Source organism: Elephantulus edwardii, unplaced genomic scaffold (assembly GCF_000299155.1).
Source record: "Elephantulus edwardii isolate Elephantulus edwardi_28Jun2011 unplaced genomic scaffold, EleEdw1.0 scaffold00172, whole genome shotgun sequence".
In the NCBI taxonomy this organism is placed as follows: domain Eukaryota; kingdom Metazoa; phylum Chordata; class Mammalia; order Macroscelidea; family Macroscelididae; genus Elephantulus; species Elephantulus edwardii.
Genome location: NW_006399922.1, coordinates 3,237,808 through 3,257,911, shown reverse-complemented (window position 1 = coordinate 3,257,911; position 20,104 = coordinate 3,237,808). Strand labels below are relative to the sequence as shown.

At 38.8% G+C, this 20,104-nt stretch overlaps 1 protein-coding gene across 1 annotated transcript in view; it reads left to right on the top strand.

The window, feature by feature from the left end:
• The window catches only part of RALGAPA2 (Ral GTPase activating protein, alpha subunit 2 (catalytic)), a 757,941-nt gene that overhangs the window by 570,021 nt on the left and 167,816 nt on the right, over window positions 1-20,104 (top strand). Inside the window, exon 37 of the mRNA XM_006895663.1 lies at window positions 12,835-12,962. Within this exon, the coding sequence (XP_006895725.1) occupies window positions 12,835-12,962 (128 nt within the window). The remainder of the gene's footprint in view (window positions 1-12,834; window positions 12,963-20,104) is intronic.

Genomic DNA, 20,104 nt, shown 5'->3' with positions numbered 1-20,104 from the left:
TGTGTCAAATGCCATAATGGTTACTCATGGTGGTCAGTGTTTAGTGGAACTCCCAGATTGATTCAGGTTTGGAAGCAGGAATGGCATCCACTTCCTAATCCTCATGCCTCTGGAAATTCTATGAACATAGAGAAATGATGATATAGAACAGGGTTCAGGTCTTTTGTTCATAGGGTCACTATGAGTCGTGCTTGATTCACCGGCACTTAACAACATTAGGATTGTGTTGCACATATAGATTGCTTTGGTAGGATTGTCATTTTCACAATATTAGTCTTCCTATAAATTTAAAAGGAACATTTTTCCACTTATTTAGATCTTTTAATTTCTTTTGCAGAAATGTTCTGTAGGGTTTTTTGTATAGGTCTTTTGTGTCTCTAGTTAGGTTCACTCCCAAGCATCTCAGTTTTCAGTTGGCCATTCTAAATGATATTGCTTTCTTGGTTTCCTTATCTGAGTTCTCTGTATTACTGGATAGGAATTCGACTGATTTTTGGACATTGCTCTTGTATCCTTCCATCCTACGAAATTGGTCCACTAGCTCTAAAAGGCTTTTGTTGAGTCCTTGGGGTTTTCCGTGTACACTACAATATCATCTGCATATAATGACAGTTTAACCATCTCTTTTCAGTCTGGATCCCTTTTATTTCCTTCAAACGAATATGTCTTGGAGGAAGTTCAAATAGCGTGCTCCTTTGTGGCAAAGATGGTGAAACTTTGCCTCACCTATTTTAGGCATGTTTTTAGGAGACACCAGTCCTTGGGAGAGAGACATCCTACTGGGAAAGGTAGATGGTCAGTGAGGAGAGGAAGACCCTCCATATGATGGGTGAACACAGTGACTGTAACAATGGGCTTAAACGTGGTGGAGATGATGAGGATGGTGTCTATCCTTTGATTCCCATCTGTTGATCATAAAGCTGTTATGTGCCATCATCAGTTTGAGGGCACTTAACAACAGCAACAAATCATCACTGTTCTGACTGCTCTTCACAGGACCCCACATTACATCCATCATTTTATAATATATATAGCTATTTTTTTTCAAAGGACAAAAACATTACTTTTCTCTACATAACTTACAGTTTGTTTTATTAACAGCTGATTTGTAAGGGTATTCTGAATGTTAGTTCTTCAACCTATTCAAGTCTCAGCACCCACCAAGGCTGCTTCTGGTGTTACAAGCAAACCTAATGAGTATATTTTCAGCTCAGTCCCCACCTCTTGCAGTCCCAAACAGGACTTTGATCAGACTCAAATAATTATAAAATAAATGAACTCACTCTCCCTTTTGAGCTAGAATTTTCAGGCAAATTTTAGAATCTCTTGATAATCCATGTTTCCCCCCCAAACTTGTCAAGAAGATATTTCTAAAACAGTGATAGAAATTTATGGAGATAAACATTTTCTGTCTTAGACATATCTCTTACATTACCTGTAAGGTTTTCATCCATATCTCAAGTAACATGATTCTTCCTCTTTGCCTTGTTGTTGTTTCTGTTAGGTGCTATTAAATTGGTTCAGAATCCTATTGGTCCCATGTATGAGAGAACATAACATTGCCTGTTCCTGTGTCATCCTCACAATCTTTTCCTATGTCTGAGCCCATTTTTTCAGACACACTTGGACTTTTGAAATTCGTCCGTCATTGCGTTCTTTCAACTTACTCTGTGAGTTCAGTAAAGCAGACCACCTTCTCCTATTCTCCAAATAAATAAGAAATAGATAACTAATATAAGCAAATTATTTACAAATGCTTGCTGTCTGGGTGACTGAACCAAATACAGTAGACTAGATATAAAGTTTAGTTTTCATATATTTGTGCACATAACTATCAAGGAAGGGCATTTCTTCATTGTGTTTACACATCAAAGATCCCTAGTAGCTCAGTTATGAAGCACTTGACTGCTAACTGAAATATTGAATATCCATGGACTGTCAAAATATCAAACAAATCTGCCTTGGAGGAAGTGGAACTAGGATGCTTCTTTGTGCAAAGATGGTAAAATTTGATCTCACTTACTTTGGACATGTTGTCAGGAGGGGGTAGTCCTTGGAAAATATATCAGGATGGGAAAGGTAGAGAGGACCAACAAAAGAGAAGTGACTCTCAGCAAGGTAGATTAGCAAAGTGAGTATAACAGAGATCATGACAATGGAACCGGATAGGACAAAGTTCATTTCTGTTGTATTGCTATGAGTCAACTAGATAGCATCTAATAACAACTTTGTAAATTTTTTATCTTTATTACTTTTCTGGAGCTCTAGTGGCATCATTGTTGTTGTTGTGTACCTTGGAGTTAGAATGAACCCCTAACTCAGCCTCCAGCGAGTTTTCAGAGGCACGTCATCGCACAGGAGGAGATTGCTCATCTTTCTCCCACAAAGCACCTTATAGATTTGAACCGTGTGCATTTGAAATTGCAATACAGTTTTACCAGTAGGTACCACAGTGTATCAGGCTGCTAACAACAATTAATTCTAATATATCAGCCTCTCCATAGGAAAAAGATGAACAGTCTCCATCTGGAAATATATCAGTAATCTCAGAAACTCTATGGAATGAGTCTAACTAACCTGGCAGATTGTTCTTTGGCAGTCTGTGTTATGTTCAGTGTTTTTCACTCACCACACAATTCAGAAGCATCAGTTCATCTCTGATCTATCCTATTCACTATCCAGCTTTCACATGCATTGAAAATGCCCCGTTTTACAACAGTGCATAGTAAAATGGGACTGACATTGGGATTGGGGGGAGACTGAGAAAGATGGAATAAATAATGTATATATACTGCATTGAAACAAATGAGAGAGAAAACTGTTTAAAAAGGATATGTGATTAGGTATTATTGTTTGACAGGAGTCCAGAAGAAGGCTGCATAGTGGAGTGGACCTGGGGAGAGGGATTGTATAACAATGAAATAATTTTTTTTTTCTTTTCAAAGAAAAGAGTGAACTAAGGTGGGAGGGGTGGGCAGGGAGAAAGGTACAACAATGAATGGATGGAAATCCAAAGTCTCCAAATTTTCATTAAAATTAATAATAATAAGGTCTTAAAAAATTAAAAAAAAAGAAAAGAAAAAACATGACTTGGGTCATAAATCCTACAGTGTAACAACTTGAGGCTTCAGTTTTCCTTTTAGTTGATTCAGCTTGAGAAGCCAAGTTTATTCTTTTTGTAACACCACACCTTTGCACATTTTGTTATAATACTTTATTTTCTCAAGTCTCTTTTTTAAATTTTCTGTTTAGCTTTCTTCATCATTAGGCTCTCCTTTCTTTTTAGTGACTGTGTTCTTTTTTATTATTATTATGAATTTCAGTGAACATTTACAGAGATTTTGGATTTCCATTCATTCATTGTTGCACTTTTCTCCCCGCTCCCCACCCCCACCCCCAGTTCGCTCTTCTCTTTGAAAAGTAAAAGAAAAATGCCTTCATTGGTATACAATCCCCCTGCACCCCCAACCCCAACCCCAAGTATACTCCACTCTGCAACCTTCATTCCAGACTCTTAGGATAGTCATAATACCCTATAATATATTGCTTTTAAACTGTTCTCTCCCTCATCTGTTTCAATGCAGTATACAGAATTTATCCCGTTTTTCTCATTCTTACCCCAACCCTGATGTCAGTCCCATTCTACAGCAGTGGCACTATGCAGTGTTTTTCCTTTTGTGACTGAGATATTTCACTCAGCATAAGGTCCTCCAGGGTGACCCATTTTGAATAATATTGCATGAGTTCCTTGTTTTTCAATGCAGCGTAGTATTCCATTGTGTGAATATACCACAGCTTCTCTATCCATTCATTTGTTGTGTTCTTTTTTTATGTATGATATCCTTGGTGTTATCCAAAATCTTATCTAGTCTTCATTATTAGTGTTGATGGCATCAAATCTGTTTTGTAAATGGTCTCTAAATTCTAATTTGGTGGATATCTCATACTTCCACTAAAACACAGCAGCTTTGAGTCAATTTCAACTCATAGCCTCCATGGGGATTCTGAGGCTATAAATCATCTTTTAAAGAAGAGACTGACCCTCTTTCTCTTGTGATGATGTCAAGCCACTTACCTTTCATTTAGCAGCCCAACACCTAAAACTTTGTGCCATCAGAGCTCCTTCCATTTTCGTGATTACCCTTCCTCTTTATTTGCATCTATTTCACCTCTATTGGCATTCTCAATAATGTATTTTTTTAACTGCCCATTTGTCTAATTGTTTTGTCCATTCAGCACCAATAGTAATCTTCTGTTTAAGGACTTCCTAGAATCTATACACTGTGTTCACCTGTACTGTCTTTCTACATTATCTCTTTTGTGAATTACTGGGTATAAAAACAGTGTCATGAGCATGGAGACCATTGTCTGAACTCCATTTACTTCATTCATAAGCACAGATACTCCCCATTAATAGCGTAAAACCATTTTCTTTGAAGTCTGAATTGTCCTTTTTCGCTATACTTTCTTCTAATAATTCAAACACCACACTTCCTTCTCCGCTGAGTTCAAGAATCCATTACAATGCCCACACAGATTCAGACAATACTCATGATTATGGCATTTACTATTGTAACAAGTTACAATTTAGGTATGACATTACAACAGTTTCTATCAGGGCAACCTCTTCTTGTTCTCACAGGCAGAACTCCCCTCTTCGCAGGCTTGACCTCTGCCCTGCTTGGACCAGTGTTACAAAGCTCTTCTAGCTCTGCTAATTGAGCACTACTCCTACTGCACCAGTAAGCCTATTGCTACTGTTGTTACGTGCCATCGAGTTGAGTATGACTCAGTGATTCTGTGAACAACTGATCTGAACTCTGTCCTACCCTGTGCCATCCTCACCATCTCTGATAAACTTGAGCCCATTGCTGTAGTCACCACGTCTGTCAGTCTTGATGAGAGTTTTCCTTTTCCTGACTCTCCTCCCTTCCCAACATGATATCCTTCTGCAAAGAATAGCTTCTCCTAGCACCATGTCCAGTGTGTAAGAGATGATGCTTTGCCGTCCTTACCTCCAAGGAGCACTCTGGCTGTACCCTTTCTAAGACCTATGTGTTCATTCTTTTGACAGTCCACAAGATTCTCCAGCACCACAACTCGAATTCATCACTTCTTCCTATGTCATTCCTATGTCCAGATTTTTAATGCCTAATAAGACCATGACCTAAATCAGCACACCTTAGTCTTCAAACTGACATCATTGCTCTTCAGTATTTTGGAAAGGGCTCTGACACATGTATGACTTGCCCATCACATGTATGACTCATTAGCTCCTGACTGCTGATACCAAGGATATCCATTGTGGATCCAAGCAAGGAGAAATAATTAACAGTTTCAGTACTTTCTTCATTTATCATGATTATGGCCCACTGCCCCAGCAATAAGGACCTTTATTTTCTTGATGTTAAAATGCAGTACATATTGAAGACTGTAGTCTTTGATCTACTACAAGCACTTCAGATCCTGCTTGCTTTCAGCAAGCCTGGGCCCACCCAAAGCTACAAAGCTATTGATTGGCAGACCTAACTCCCTCAGCAAGTGCTCAGAGGTACCCATTTTGCCTGCATGTACTCTGCTTTCTTACTCTGTGGACCAAGAGTCCACTCCGTGTCTCAGCCCACTCTCTGGTTCTCCATTACTTCTGTTGCTGTTGCTAGCATTTCTCAGTCTCACTCTTTTTGGTGCCAGAGCTGTCCCTCTTTGATTTGTGCAGAGACCTCAGGTCCAAAGGGCATGGTGCATGTTCTGGTTCTTCCTTATTAATAGTATTAAAAGCATCCATTTTACCTATTTGTTTAGTCCCATTTATGTCTACCAAATCTAACTAAAATCCACATTAGTTTTGTACATATCTTATTTGTGTGTTTTTGTTTTTGTGTACTACCAAGTCAGAACCAACCTATAGCTGACCTTCTGGTGGGTTTTAGAGACAGATAATTGCATGGGAGGAGGTTGCCCATCCATCTCCCATGGAGCAGCTGATGGATTCAAACCTTGTGCCTTCAGGATTGATTATAGGGCAGCTTCTTGCCACTAGGCAACCCCACCAAAAATAATTATTTTGCATTATTAGCAAGCAATGCAGGGCACTCAGAAGGTCATAACTGCTTCACATTTGCATAGTACTATTCAGCTCCAAATTATTGGGGAGTAATGATGTCAGTTTGAGAACTACGGTAGGTCTAATTCAGACCATAGTCATTCCAATCACTTGCTGTGTATCTGAGTCAGTGAATAAGGATGACAGAAGATTTGATGCCTTTTAACTGAGGTGTTTGAGAAGAGCACAGAACATCCCAGGAGAGCCAAAAGAACAAACAAATATGTCTTGACGAGGGTGTCTTTCGATTTTCTGACTGCTGGTGCTAAGAGCGTTGATTGTAGAGCTGAGCAAGTATTTTTTTCTCCATCCATCATGGTGCTGCTAATGGGCCAGTGGTGAAAATCTTTGTCTTCTTGATGTTGAACTTCAATCCATATTGAAGATTGCAGTCCTTGACCTGCAGCAAGTGCCTCAGGTCCTCCTCACTTTCAGTAAGCAAGGTTGTGTCATCTGCATAACTCAGGTTGTTGATGAATCTTCCTCCAATACTAATCCCATGTTATTTCTCATAAAGCCCAGCCTCCTGAATGATCTCTTCTGCATATAGATTGAAAAGGGTGGAGACAGGACACCTCCCTGACGAACTCCCTTCTGATTTTGAACCATGCAGTATTTTCTGCTCTATTCTGACTGCTTCGTGGTCCAAGTATAGGTTACACATAAGCATAATCAAGTGTTCTGAGATTCTCATTCTCCTCAAGGTCACACACAATTTGTTGTGACCCACAGAGTCAAATGTCTTTGCATAGTCAATGAAACACAAATAGATATCCCTCTAGTACTCTGCTTTCTACAAAGATCCATCTGACATTGGCGATAATGTCTCTAATGATACGGCCTCTTCTAAACCCAGCTTATATTTCTGTTAGTTCACTGTAAATGTACTGTGCAAGTCATTTCTGGATAATTTTCAGCAGGATTTTGCTTGCATGTGGTATCAGTGATATTGTACAATAATTTCCACACTCTGTTGGGTCACATTTTTTTGGAATGGGAATAAATATGGATCTCTTCTAGTCAGTTAGCCAGGTAGTTGTCCTCTAGATTTCTTGACACAACCTTGAGAACACGTGCAGGGCATCATCTGTTTGTAAACTATGTCAATTGGTAGTCTATCAATTTCTGGGATTTTTTTTTTCAAGTCCTTCAGAGCAGCCTGAACTTCCTCCTTTATCACCATTGCCTCTTGATCGTGTGTTGTTTCTTCTGTGTCAGCCAATACTTTTCGGCACAGTGATTCTCTAAACTCCTTCCAACTTTTTTTAATACTTCCTGGATCATTCAGTATTCTACATGTAGCATTTGTCCCTTTTATTTTTGTGACGCCAGCTCTTTGTACATTGCATTATAATGTTTTCTTTTGTCTTCCTGTGTTGCCCTTTGAAATCTTTTATTTGCTCCTTAGCTTCTTGATTTCTTCCCTTTGCTTTGGCTTCTGAGAGTCCTAGTGCAATATTCAGAGTCTCTTCTGAAATATTTTCTTCTTCTTCTGTCTTTGTAATTATATGTCATTACCAATTTTTTCCCAATCTGTGGCTTTCCTTTTTACCCTGTTGGAGAAGGTTTTTTGGTTTTTTTGTTTTTAATTGGGAAAAACATATTGAGGGTACAAGGAGGTGAGGGATGGGGGCAGAAGAGTGAGGATGGGCCAGGATGCAGTTACAGAGCTAGCTGCACAGTTTGGTCGGTAGGGGGAGCAGGTGAAGGAAATGATGAGGGTCCAGTGGGGACCAGATGCTACAGAGGAATGACAAGCATTTTCCAATAGTAATTAAACCCACTGTCTTATTGATTTGGGAATTGGATGCCGACTCTCTGGCTTCTTCATGCTGAACAGGGGTGTAGATGTAAAGGGGGGAAGGGAGGATGTTTTATCACCTCACTGGTGGTCTTGGGTTAAAGCTGCTTGCCTTCTTGCTCTGTTAGAAGATATTTTCCTGTAATTTTCTCCCCTCTGGACTGCAAAGTGTTTTCCCAGGTGGGTCCAGTGGGGATGGCTGGTTGAACCCGAGGCTCCATCCTCCTTTGCTTCCTTAGCTGTCAGTTGTATTTCCTTTTTGTCACTGGCACTGGGTTCAGGGTCAATTCTGGAGTAAAACTCATAGTTAAGGTTACCTATAGGAAAGGGAGCAAACCTAGAGAGAACAAACTTGTAAGTTACAAATAGAAGGGCTTTGAGGGTGTTGCTTTCAGGTTTACTGGGGGGGGAGGGTGGCAGAAGGTGACCTAGGTAACATTGGATACCCTAGGCATTCTTTTTTTTTTCTCCTTCCCCACCCAGGGGTCAGATGGCACAATCTGGGGACTGAGGAGCTCACTCTGAGGGCCGTGACGGCTCACCCCAAGCTGAGGGTCGAGGGCAGCCCATCCTGGGCAGAGGGCCACGACAGCTCGCCCTGAGCTGGGGGCCGAAGGCAGCCCGCCCTGGGCAGAGGGCCACAACAGCTCGCCCCAAGCTGGGGGCCAAGGGCAGCCCATCCTGAGCAGGGCAACACCCTCAGGAGCTGGCTGGTATACTCCCCCTCCAATTGCCCCTACCCCAGTCTGGTCCCCTCGCCTGACTGAGGACTCTGTGGTCAGGGATAGTGTTTCCAATTCCAGCACTGCCACTTTTACCCCCCCCCCATAAGTGGTCTTACTATATTTTGAAGTAAGTGTCACTGCCCTCCCCCTTTATATATGATAAAGGGAACCTGAGAATTGTGAACAGACTCCCCCAGGTCTAACCATCTTTTGGCTGAAGCATTCAGCAGAACAAAATATGTGGTGCATTTAGGATGTCTGTCCTCTTGTGCATACTGCCACTGTTAAGGTCATCAGACTCACCATGACTTTCAGCAATCTATTGCATAGGTAATCATCTTCTTTGGCCTGTCCAATGCATAGGTAATCATCTTCTTTGGTCCATTTCTCCTTGGGAATCCTTGAATTCCTGTTGTTGAGCCTCGATCTTCACTGAGGGCCAGTCATCAGCTGTTTAAGTGTTCAATTATCAATAAGCCGAAGTCTGTGGAAGGCCATAATGGCCCTGCTTTAAGTGGTTCGCTGCTCCTGCAGCTCACCACGCTGTCTCTGCCTCCGCCGCCATCTTGGATCTTGGAGAAGTTTTTGATGTGCATAAGAATTTTATTCTTAAAAGGTTCCATTCATCTATTTTATTCTCTCCTGATTGTAGGTTTTTCAAGATGCTTGGAACTGTTCATATTGTGGATTAGGGCTTCTAGAGCCCTTCATAGCTTATCTCTAATGGAGTGTATAGTCTTTGGTTTTACTCCTAAGTCCTTGATCCACCTTGTGTTGATTTTTGTTTATGCTGTGAGGTGTGGGTCTTGCTTGCCTTTTTTACAAATGGTTTTCCAATTTTGCCAACACCATTTGTTAAAGAGACTTTAATTTTCCCACATAATTGATGCCATCTCCTTGTCAAAAATCAGTTGATCCTAGGCAGATAAGCTGATTTCTGGGTTCTGAATTATGTTCCAAGCTGATTTTTGGGTTCTGAATTATGTTCCATTGATTTATATGTCTGTGACTATACCAGTACCACACTGTCTTCACCACCATGGCAGTGTAGTAGAATTTGAGATCAGGGAGTGAGATGCCTTTTACCTTTTCTCTCCTTTTTAGGAGTGTTTTACTTATTTGGGGTCTCTTCCCATTCCAAGTGAAATTGGAAATTGTCCTTTCCATATTGTTGAAGAATGGAATTGGTATTTGTATTGGTATTGCATAGAACTTGTAGATTGCCTTTGGTAGAATTGTCATTTTCACAATATTCAATCTTCCTATCCATGATCATGGTATATTCTTCCATTTTTTTAGGTCTTTTTTTGTTTGTTTTAGTAATGTTTTATAATTTTCTTTGAATAGATCTTCTGTATTTTTAATTATATTTACTTCCAAGTATTTAATCTTGGGGTTAGCTATTGTGTCGAGTATTCTTTTTCTTAGCTTCATTTCTATATTCTGTTTGTCACTATAGAGAAATCCAATTAATGTTTTATGTTAGTCTTGTATCCTGCCACTTTGCTGAATTGACCAACTATGTCCAGTAGTTTTCTTGCTGACTCTTTAGGGATTTCTAAGTATACTATTATATCATCTCCATATAGAGATAATTTTACCTTTGTTTGCTAATTTGGATACCTCTTATTTCCTTCTGTTGTCTTATTGCTATCACTAAGACTTCGAATTGAATAGAAGAGGTGATAATGGGCATCCTTGCCTAGTTCCTGTTCTTAAAGGGAATGCCTTTAACCTCTTTCCATTAAAATGATGTTGACTCTTGGTTTTTACAAATACACTTTTCACTATGTTGAGGAAATTCCCCTCTATTCCTATTAGTTGAGCATTCTAATCAGGAAAAGGTGTTGGAATTTCTCAAAAGATTTTTCTGTATCAATTGATAGGATCATGTGATATTTGTTCTTTGCTTTGTTAGTGTGGTAAATTACTCTGATTGTTTTTCATATGTTGAGCTATCCTTGCCTACCTGTCATTAATTCTACTTGATCATAGTGAATTATTTTTATGATGTACTGTTGGATTCTATTGGCCAGGATTTTACTGAGGATTTTTGCATCTATGTTCATGAGAGATATTGGTCCATAGTTTTCTATTTTGGTGGTATCTTTACCTGACTTTAGTAGCAAGGATATGTTTGCTTCATAGAATGAGTCTGTGAGGATTCCATCTTTTTTCTATTTTCTGAAATACTTTATGTAGAATTGGTGACAGTTCTTCTCTGAATGTTTGATAAAATTCACTAGTAAAACCATCTGGTCCAGGCCTTTTTTTGCTGTTGTTGTTGGAAGTTGTTTTATTACCTTTTCAGTTTTTTCTTTTGTATTGTGTCTGTTCAGCTGTTTGGTTTCTTTTTGTGTCAGTTTAGGTAGGTTGTGAGCTTCTAAGTATTTATCCATTTCCTCTAGATTTTCATATTTGTATAGTTTTTCATAATGTTCCATTGTTAACCTTTTTATTTTAGTTGGTTCTGTTATGACATTGCTTTTTTCATCTCTTTATTGGATTATTTGTGTCATTCTTTTCCCTTATTAGTTTTCATAGTGGTTTGTAAACTTTGTTAACCTTCTTAAAGAACCAACTCCTGCTCTTGTTGATGGTTTAATTTGTTTTTATTTTTTCTGTTTATTCCTGCCCTAATTTGTATGATTATTTTTTTAGAAGGTGTCAAGATTTCTTGCTGTAATTTTTCAACTAAAAAGAAGTAGGTATCCAGGCCCTTTACCTGAAGATCTCCCTAGATAGACTTGAACCTCCAAATCTTCATTTAACTGCCAACATGTTAATGATACACATTTTCTGGAAATTCTACATGGTAAAGGCAGAATAAATATCCATTGAATATTTATTATTAGAGAGTAAATGAATATAAGTTACAAGGTAGTCTTAGTCCTTGAGCTCATGAAGCTGATGGTTTCCATATTCAACAACAGAGTTAAGGAAATTATGCTAGAAAAAAAATAAGAAGACAAATTCAAATAGGAAAATATCAACACTTGGTATATTGTTGTAATAAATACTTTGAGTAACTTTAAAGAACAGTTATTTTGTTGCCGGCCTGGTAGGCAGAAGTATGAATTCAGGGTGTGGTTCTAGGAGAATTTCTATCTTTGTTTCATTTTTCTAGTGTCAGTAATCCTTACCAAGTGGAGGGTTTAGAGGTTCATCTGTCTCCATTGTCCTGTCATGCCTGTCTTCCATTTATGTATCTTTGTGTCTAGGTTGCCCTTTATAGAATAAAGAAGTGATTAGGTTTAGAATCTAACCTACACTGACTGATAGAACCTCAACTGATATATTGATTCCCTTACATGAGATGACACTGTTATGGAGCTCAGGTAACCTATTGGTTAGGAGTTGCACTGCCAGCACAAACCTGAGTGGTTTGAATCCATAAGCTGCTCCAAAGGAGAAAGATTATGTCATTTACAGCTCTGAAAAAATCACTGGAGGGTCAGCTATGAGTCAGATCTGACTCTATAGCATATAACAAGATTGTATTATGGGTAATGATTACATTACATTACATTACATTACATTACATTACATTAGATGTCAACTGATGCTATTATATTATGTTATGTTAGATTATACCCACAGGTATTGGAATTAGAGTTTTAGCACTTAATTTGTGGGTATGCAATATAATCAATAATATTCTTCCACATAATAGAAGTGAGTCCATAGAAATAAAGAAGTCGAGGTAAACAAAGGTAATGCAAAACCTTGAAAGCAAAGGGCAAGGTTATAGACTGTAAGTAGGACCTTGCAGTTGTTGACAAGCACAATTTTTCTTTCATTTAAAAGCCAGTATGTATCAGAATCAAGACAAGAATATTGTTAATTCCAAAATCTGTTGCAGGATAGACCACGGCTAACATGGAATGAGTCACTGAATTGATCCACGTGATACGGCACTTAGAGTAATGTCATTTCTGTAAATAACAACACAAGAATGAAAGAAAAACCTGTGATAATTTGTCATTTAAAGTTTTGCTGGACAGTTCAGAGTGGAGGAGCAGAGTGGAGCAATGTGGTGCCAGAGTCCTGGGCCTGCAGCCCACTTGCTTCAGTCCCTAAACTATGGAGAGTAGCCTTATGTGGTCATTGTAGGCTTTTGAATTCAGTCAGCTGCTCTCATAATTGTGGTTTGAGTTTTACTAGTTTTTGGAAATTTAGTGTTTTTCGCCCTTTTGAATCAACAGATTCCATTTTTTGGGCCTCTGTTTGACGGAGCCATAGTGAGTGGGAGGCTGCTGCCAAGCCTTATCTGCGCCACGTGCATCAATGCCAGCAGGGCCGTGAAGGGCCTCATCCCGCTCTACCAGAGTTTGTATCTTTTTGCTTTAAACTTGTACTTTATCAGCCGCTCCAAAGCCCAGATAAGTGGCATGACAGGTAAGTAAAAAGTACTTAGTTGAAGAATGAAGAGACATTATTGATGATAGCATAGTATAATCCTCAATTTAGTTACTCATTTATATTCATCATTAAATGATTTTATGTAGCATGAAATTTAAGGGTATGGATATTTCCATAATTTAGTCAAATAGAATGGTATCTGAGAAAATTGGACTATTCTGAGATGCTCATACCTCTTTAGATAGTCTCCTCCAAGCTCAATCCTTTTCCTTTATCCTCCCATTTGCTTCAGTCCAGGGTGTTTCAAGAAGGATGCTAAGCACAACATAACAGTCTCCTTCAGAGCACTTACCAGAAACCAACGACAAATGTAATGATTCTAATAAATCAGAGAATGTGACAGGTGCCATTGGGAAGTGCACATCATGTCTGGCCTGTCAGTTTGCATGTCATGTAGAACATTGCATCTTATAGGGAGAAGGGAAAGGTGCTGAATGAAGTTGCATTTGTAAAATGAACTATAACAGTGAAAATTACTATAAATTCTGTTGCTGCTTTCCCATTCTTTAATTCCTGTTAACTCTAAAATAGGAAATTTCGTTTTGTATTTTTTTCTCAAATGTGTTAAAATCTTTAAACATAAATATTATCTCTTATTATAAGAAGAAAAAAGGTAGTTTTACTACTTCTGCAAAAGGCATCTGATTTCTTAATAAAAATTAGAATCCTTTGGTTTCTCATTGACATATATTATGTTTAACCTCTGCACATATATTTTTCCAAACTTGATCATAAGTGATGTGTTACTGGGGTCAAGGTAGGGTGAATAAGACATAGTACATGTGGATTCAGTCTGTGAAAAATACCTTTCATTAAAATCCTGGTCACTTCATTGACCAATATTCTGCCTTTAGATGGGGAAAAAATACATATGCCATGTGGCATCTTGGAATTATCATAGAAATTAGAAGTAGAAAAGAGCTATTAGGTCCCATCTGGTCCCTCTCCTGGGGCCTGAGTAGTATTATTCCCTTCTGCATATTTACTTGCCTTTGTTGAGGCCAGCGGTGAGTTGTTTTGGAGATGGCATTTTCCATAATTTCTATAGCACTCCAGGCTTAATCTTATGGCTGCTGTTGATTTGAACTTTGTATGCGAGCTTTTATTTTACATCTTGTTAGAAGGAATTTCTTCACAGAAATGAGGAAGACTTGTTCAGAAATTGGGTTAACAGTTTGCATGTCATCTGGAACTAACTGGACACCCATCAATTAAGTATGCTAAACCAAGAAAGTGACCCAAAAAAAATCATTTGCAAATAAGAAAATGCCATTTTCTGTTAAGTCCATTGTGATTTTGTCATGCCACCTTCTCTACTTATTAAACTTCTCATTATAAGGTACATCTTTTGTTAATTTACTGAACAATGCTTTCTCAAAAAAATAATTAATACAGTACCATATGAGTATAGGGTTTAAGGAAAGCCATATGTTACCATGTTCAAATAGTAGTATTTAATATCACTTTAGTAACTTGCTAAGTAATTATATAAGGAACAATGTGGATATCATCTAATGCTCCTTGATGTTTCTGGTGGAGAGTTTAATGCTGTCCTCTAAAATAACTCAAAATATCTGTGTTGGTATCTAGGAGGATAGTTTAGTATAGAGATTAGGAAGGAGATGATAATAAAACTCCGTCGTGCATTATAAAACATTTTGAATAATTTTGTTTAGTCTTTTCCTGTATAATGTTAAATTACTCCAATTCAAATAAGGAATTTAAAAGAAAAAACTATTATAAATATGTTTATAGAGACATATTCCATGAGAATAACTTTGCCATCCCTTAGCTACCCTGTTCTTAGGTCTCTCTGTATAGAAGTGCTAATATTGAGTTCAGAAGCAAGGGGTATAACAAGAAGAGATGTAGGGAAAATGGAAAAGGTTTTCAAAATGTGGGGGTTTTGGTAATTTTTTAAATTGTTAATGTTTTTTATTAAATCTATATGTGCCTAATGAGAATTAATTATTTGCTTAACATTTTATTAAAACATTCTAGTCCTCACACAGGAACTTCTGGTCGCCAGGAGGGGCAAGGATTGTACTGCCAATCCAAAGGCACTTGGTTGGGAAATCTTCTCTCATGCAATCTACAATATTTAAAAACTGCAGCTATGAGTCAGTTATGACTCAGTAACCCATAGCAACAGCAGTAGTCTTCATGTGCTTGTTGACAAAAGTCTAGACTAGTTTGAGTATGCTGGAGGTGATATCTAGGATTTACTGCTTCTTTGAGCCACCTTAGATTTGAATTTTTAAAAAACAATGACACGAATCCACCAGATGCTCTGCTGAAGAAGGAGGGACAATCTCCTCCTGTACCAGTCAGATCTGATTTGACGGTACACACACATGAAAATAATAAAATAAAAATAAAAAAAAATACCAATGACAAACCCAACAGATTTCCATTGTGGGTATCTAACTACATTCATTCATTTACCATTTACTGTAGACTAACTGCCAGTGGACATCCTTGGACAATGACCAAGGATGATAGAAGGAGAATTGATGCCTTTGAGCTGTGGTGCTGGAGAAGAATATTGAGAATACCATGGACTGCTAGGAAAACAAACAGATTTGTCCTGGAAAGGGTTAAACCGGGTGGCTCCTTGGAGGCAAGGATTCTGAGGCTCCGTCTGACATACTTTGGACATGTTGTGAGGAGAGACCGGTCCTTGGAGAGGGACATCATCTTGGGAGGGTGGAGGGACAGGGCAGGAGAGGAAGGCCCCCGTGAGGTGGATTGATTTAGTGACTGGGATAATTGGGAAGGGAGTGTCAGAGACAGTGCGATTGGCACAGGACAGAGCGGAGTTTAGGGCTGTTGTACATAAGGTCGCTATGAGTTGCAAGCGACTTGACGGCACATAACAACAGCAACAACAACTGCCAACTCCTTTACTGAGAACCAGCAATGCAAGGGCGATCAAGCCAGTGAGGTTCATAGAGGAAGAAGACAAATAGACTCAGTAGGTGTAGATCTGTAAAGAAACTAAGTAAAGAATCAGCTTGAAAGCCAAGTCAGGGGAGGCTGTCCAAGAGGAGAGCACTTAGGCTGAGATGGGAGTGATAGGAAGACCCAGGCAAGGGACACAGCACAAATCTTAGGACTAAAGGTACTCTCAAGAGGAAAACATCTCTTTTTAAGAATTATATGCATGTTCAAGTCCCTACCCAAGAGCCAGATTCCAGCAGAGGTAGTTTTCTGGATGGTGCCATGGATATGGACCTCACAGACACTTTCACTCAAAATATACATTCAAGTTCTAATCTTAGTTCAGAATCCTGGAGGAAAACTGTCAAGCTACCTGATGCTGGGACGTCAGATTTTATTCCCTCCTGTCATCACTGTCCGAGACAATACAGACCAATTCGAGGAAGTAACACAGTTAGTCACGTGCAATTTATAGCCTCTGAAAACATGCTGGAGTGTCAGCTGTGAGTAGTTTCCAACTCCACGGCACACAACAATAGAAAGCTTATGATATTGCTCCTTGGTATCCTTTAGAGCACTGTTGATGTCTTTGTTCATTCAAAGCAAGTAGTGGTGGGTGGATAAAATGGCTTGTGAGGGTGCTCAGTACCTTGTGTACTTGCTGGTCAACCTAACACTCCGATCTTGTGCTCACATGCTCTCTGAGTCTCCTTGACCTCTCCCTTACTAGGTCAGCCAAGTTCAACCCTATGTGTGTCGGGATAAAGGTGAAGAACCTGAGTGATGTTATGCTGCCCTGCCTTGTCACACATCACATACAAAACAAAATCAGAAATAAGATTGCTAAGAATGTCAAGATGGAAGCCATATAACAAGCAAGACATTCCTCTGAGCAGGGTTAAGGTTTTTGTTCATTTAATGCTAAGATATATGGAGAAGATAGTTAAGGTTTTTGTCAATTGGGACACATTGTAGCTAGAGGAAAATGTAAGCCAGTTGGATAATAATTGGGTATTCAAAATGGGAATTAATTTGTTCTAAAAGAATGCTTATAGTAGTAGAATTTGACAGAGTATGGAGGTTAGCCGAAGAAATATTAACCTCCACCCAGTACTCTGAGGAGAGTTACATTTGAAAGCAGACAAGCAAAAAAAGAGAGAATTTTGCAATGAAATTGAGGCAAGAGAAAAACTGAAGAATATGCTTAATTCATGGTGACCACCTGGGTCTACTTGATGACAGGAAAGAGGAACTTCATTTCCAGGACTTCTAAAGTTAAAGGTAGCTAGTGAGTATGTTCAGTTCGGGTGACCACCTGGGTCCACTAGATGAATGGAAGTGGGAGAGATACAGGAATGAAGAGACAGGCTGATTTGTACTTGTTCCATCAGTACTGTCCACCTAGCATGATGAATGGATAAATGAAGAAGGGTTACTGGGCAGTCCACAGCCACATAGTTTGGAATTCATTCTGAAAGCCCAGAAAAATACACTTAAGTAAGATTTTATTAATGTGAATGAAATGTGGAATTTTTCAAACAATATCAATTAATATCAAAGGTAAGCAAAATATTGCTCAAGATCATCCAAAAATGTCTAGAACGGTACACTGAGAGGGAACTACTGGAAGATCAGGCAGGATTTACAAATGGCCATGGCACCAGGGATATATTGCTGATGTCAGATGGAGGATCTTGGTGGAAAATACATGATGTTCTTCCTCAGAAGTATGTATTATCTGTGTAATTTGTTGGCTCTTGTTATTGTTATTGTGTACCATCAAGTTGGAGTCAATCCATTGCTGACCCTCAGGCTGGCTTTCAGAGGCAATAATTGCAGAGGAGGAGACTGCCCAACTTGGGCTAAAACTGGGATTTGAATTGGTATTCTTTTTGCCTCCCATACTCTCCAACTTTTTCCCTAATAAATTCTATTGTTGGTACCACAAGATGAGTCTGTGAATGAGTAACCAATACACATGGCTGTTGGTGTGGCTCTACAGGCACCATGGGGCTGGGCTCCAGGCTCTTTATCTGCTTTGTACTCTAGGACAGTGAGGGGCTATGCTATTCTTAATCCTTCTGGCCCTTTCAGAGAGATGCTCACAGCTCTGTGCTCCTATGTCTCACTTTCTCCTACGTAGACATAGACACAAAATAGATATCATCATAAACACAGAAATAAGTGCTTTAGCATCAACTAAAAAGAAACAACAACAGAAAGGAATAAACTACCTGCAAATGTTAAGTCACTTTCTGCTCACAGCAACTCTCCATTGGGTTATAAGGCTGTGAATATTGATAGATGGAGGCTCTGTCTTTCTCCTTAGAATCACTAGTGGATTGAAACCCGTGAGATATGTGGCCTTTTTGACTAGTTATCTTGCCAGCTATGGACTATGCTGCCAGAGTGCCTTCCCCTACTGTGAAGTGTTTTTAAAATAAAATTACCTTGGTATTAACACTTTAAAATATTCAGTCATTCTCTCTTTTTGTCACATGCAGTCCTGGGAATAGTTACTTGTGTATTTCTGACCTCTTCACAAACTAGTGATGCTTACTTAGCTACCTTCAAATAGGATGGGATTTGGTTTATTTAAGCAGAAGACACTTTTGTTCAGTAATGTTCAAGAAAATAACATTATTATTATTAAGCTTAAGATCGGGGTATTGCTGGAGTGGACTGACTTTTGGAGTGTTGTGGTTTGTTTTTTTTTTTTAAACAGCCTTTTGAGAATTTTTTTTTTAACAGTTTAGAATTAAAATTGAAGGGTTTCTTGTTCAGGTATGCTTCACTAACTTAAACAGTGTTTGAACTCTGAGTCAAATTATCATTCTCTCACATGTTAAAAAAAAACCCAACCCAACTTGAACATAATAAGAATGTTTGGGGAATATCTTCAGTACTATTCCAGCCAGCTCTTGTCCCTCTTGGGCTTTCCTGTAGGTTTTTTCCACCAGATTAAGTAAAATCTGTCACATGGGGCCTTTATCCTGACCACTGCTCATCAGAGTGGTGATGGCCTGATCACCTGTCAGGTACTTTTCCTGCCCCTCACGGGTAATCAGCGTACCTATTCCTGTGCCTCAAGTGTAAGGAATGAGACGCTTTCCACATGTTAAATTCACCGTCCCCAGGCCACCTAAAGTTTCTAAAATCAAATCATGATCAACTCATATAAGTTTCTAAGACCATTTTTGCCAGAACTTTCATTTTCCTCCTCAGATAAAGTGTCTTGGGGAAATAGTAGCCACATAATACACAGTACGCCCATTAGGAGGAGTTCACCCTGAATCAAACAGATGGTGGCTTTTAAAAATAAATATACACTTCAATAGAACAATAGTCTCGATGGGATTTGCCATCTTTCCTCTCCAGAACTGTCAGCATTTGATGGAGAGAGCAGAGCTACTTAAGAAAAATCATTTTTGTTTTATCCATCCATAAATAAAGTTTTAATTCATTTTCCATTTACAAATATGTTTGATAGTCCTAGAACCTCTGTCCTAGACCCATGTTTTTAAAAATATCATTGCTATATTCTGTTCCAAATACTATGAGAAATGACTTCTCTTTCTCTAAAACTATAACTCTGGCTCTTTTTGGTTTTGGTGTTTTCCCCTCAAATGTTATCTTTCATTGTTTTGGTTTTTTTCTGGGCAGACCTTTTATTCTTTCCATTTATTACTGTACACTACAGAAAAGGAACCATACAGTACCATGTGTTTGTTTTATTATATAGACATAGTGATGCATTTGTCAACATATGCTGTCTCTACTGGGAATAGAGATATGAGTAAGATATTTCAAGTAAGGGGTCAGTATTTACTCACACACAGAGTTCTGAAAGAGTCCACTACATTTCTAGAACATGGCTACTTCAGAAACGGAGGCCAAGAGGAGAGTAGCACATATATATACTCAGGATGGAGGTTATAAAAATGTTGAAGGGCAGTGAAACACTTCCCAGATCATGAGGGCTGAACTAAGTGAGTGGCAGAGGATGAATTGATAGTTCTGTATGTTGTTGTTGTTGTTGTTATGTGCCGTCGAGTCGTTTCCGACTCATAGCGACCCTATGCACAACAGCCCTAAACCCTGCTCTATCCTGCG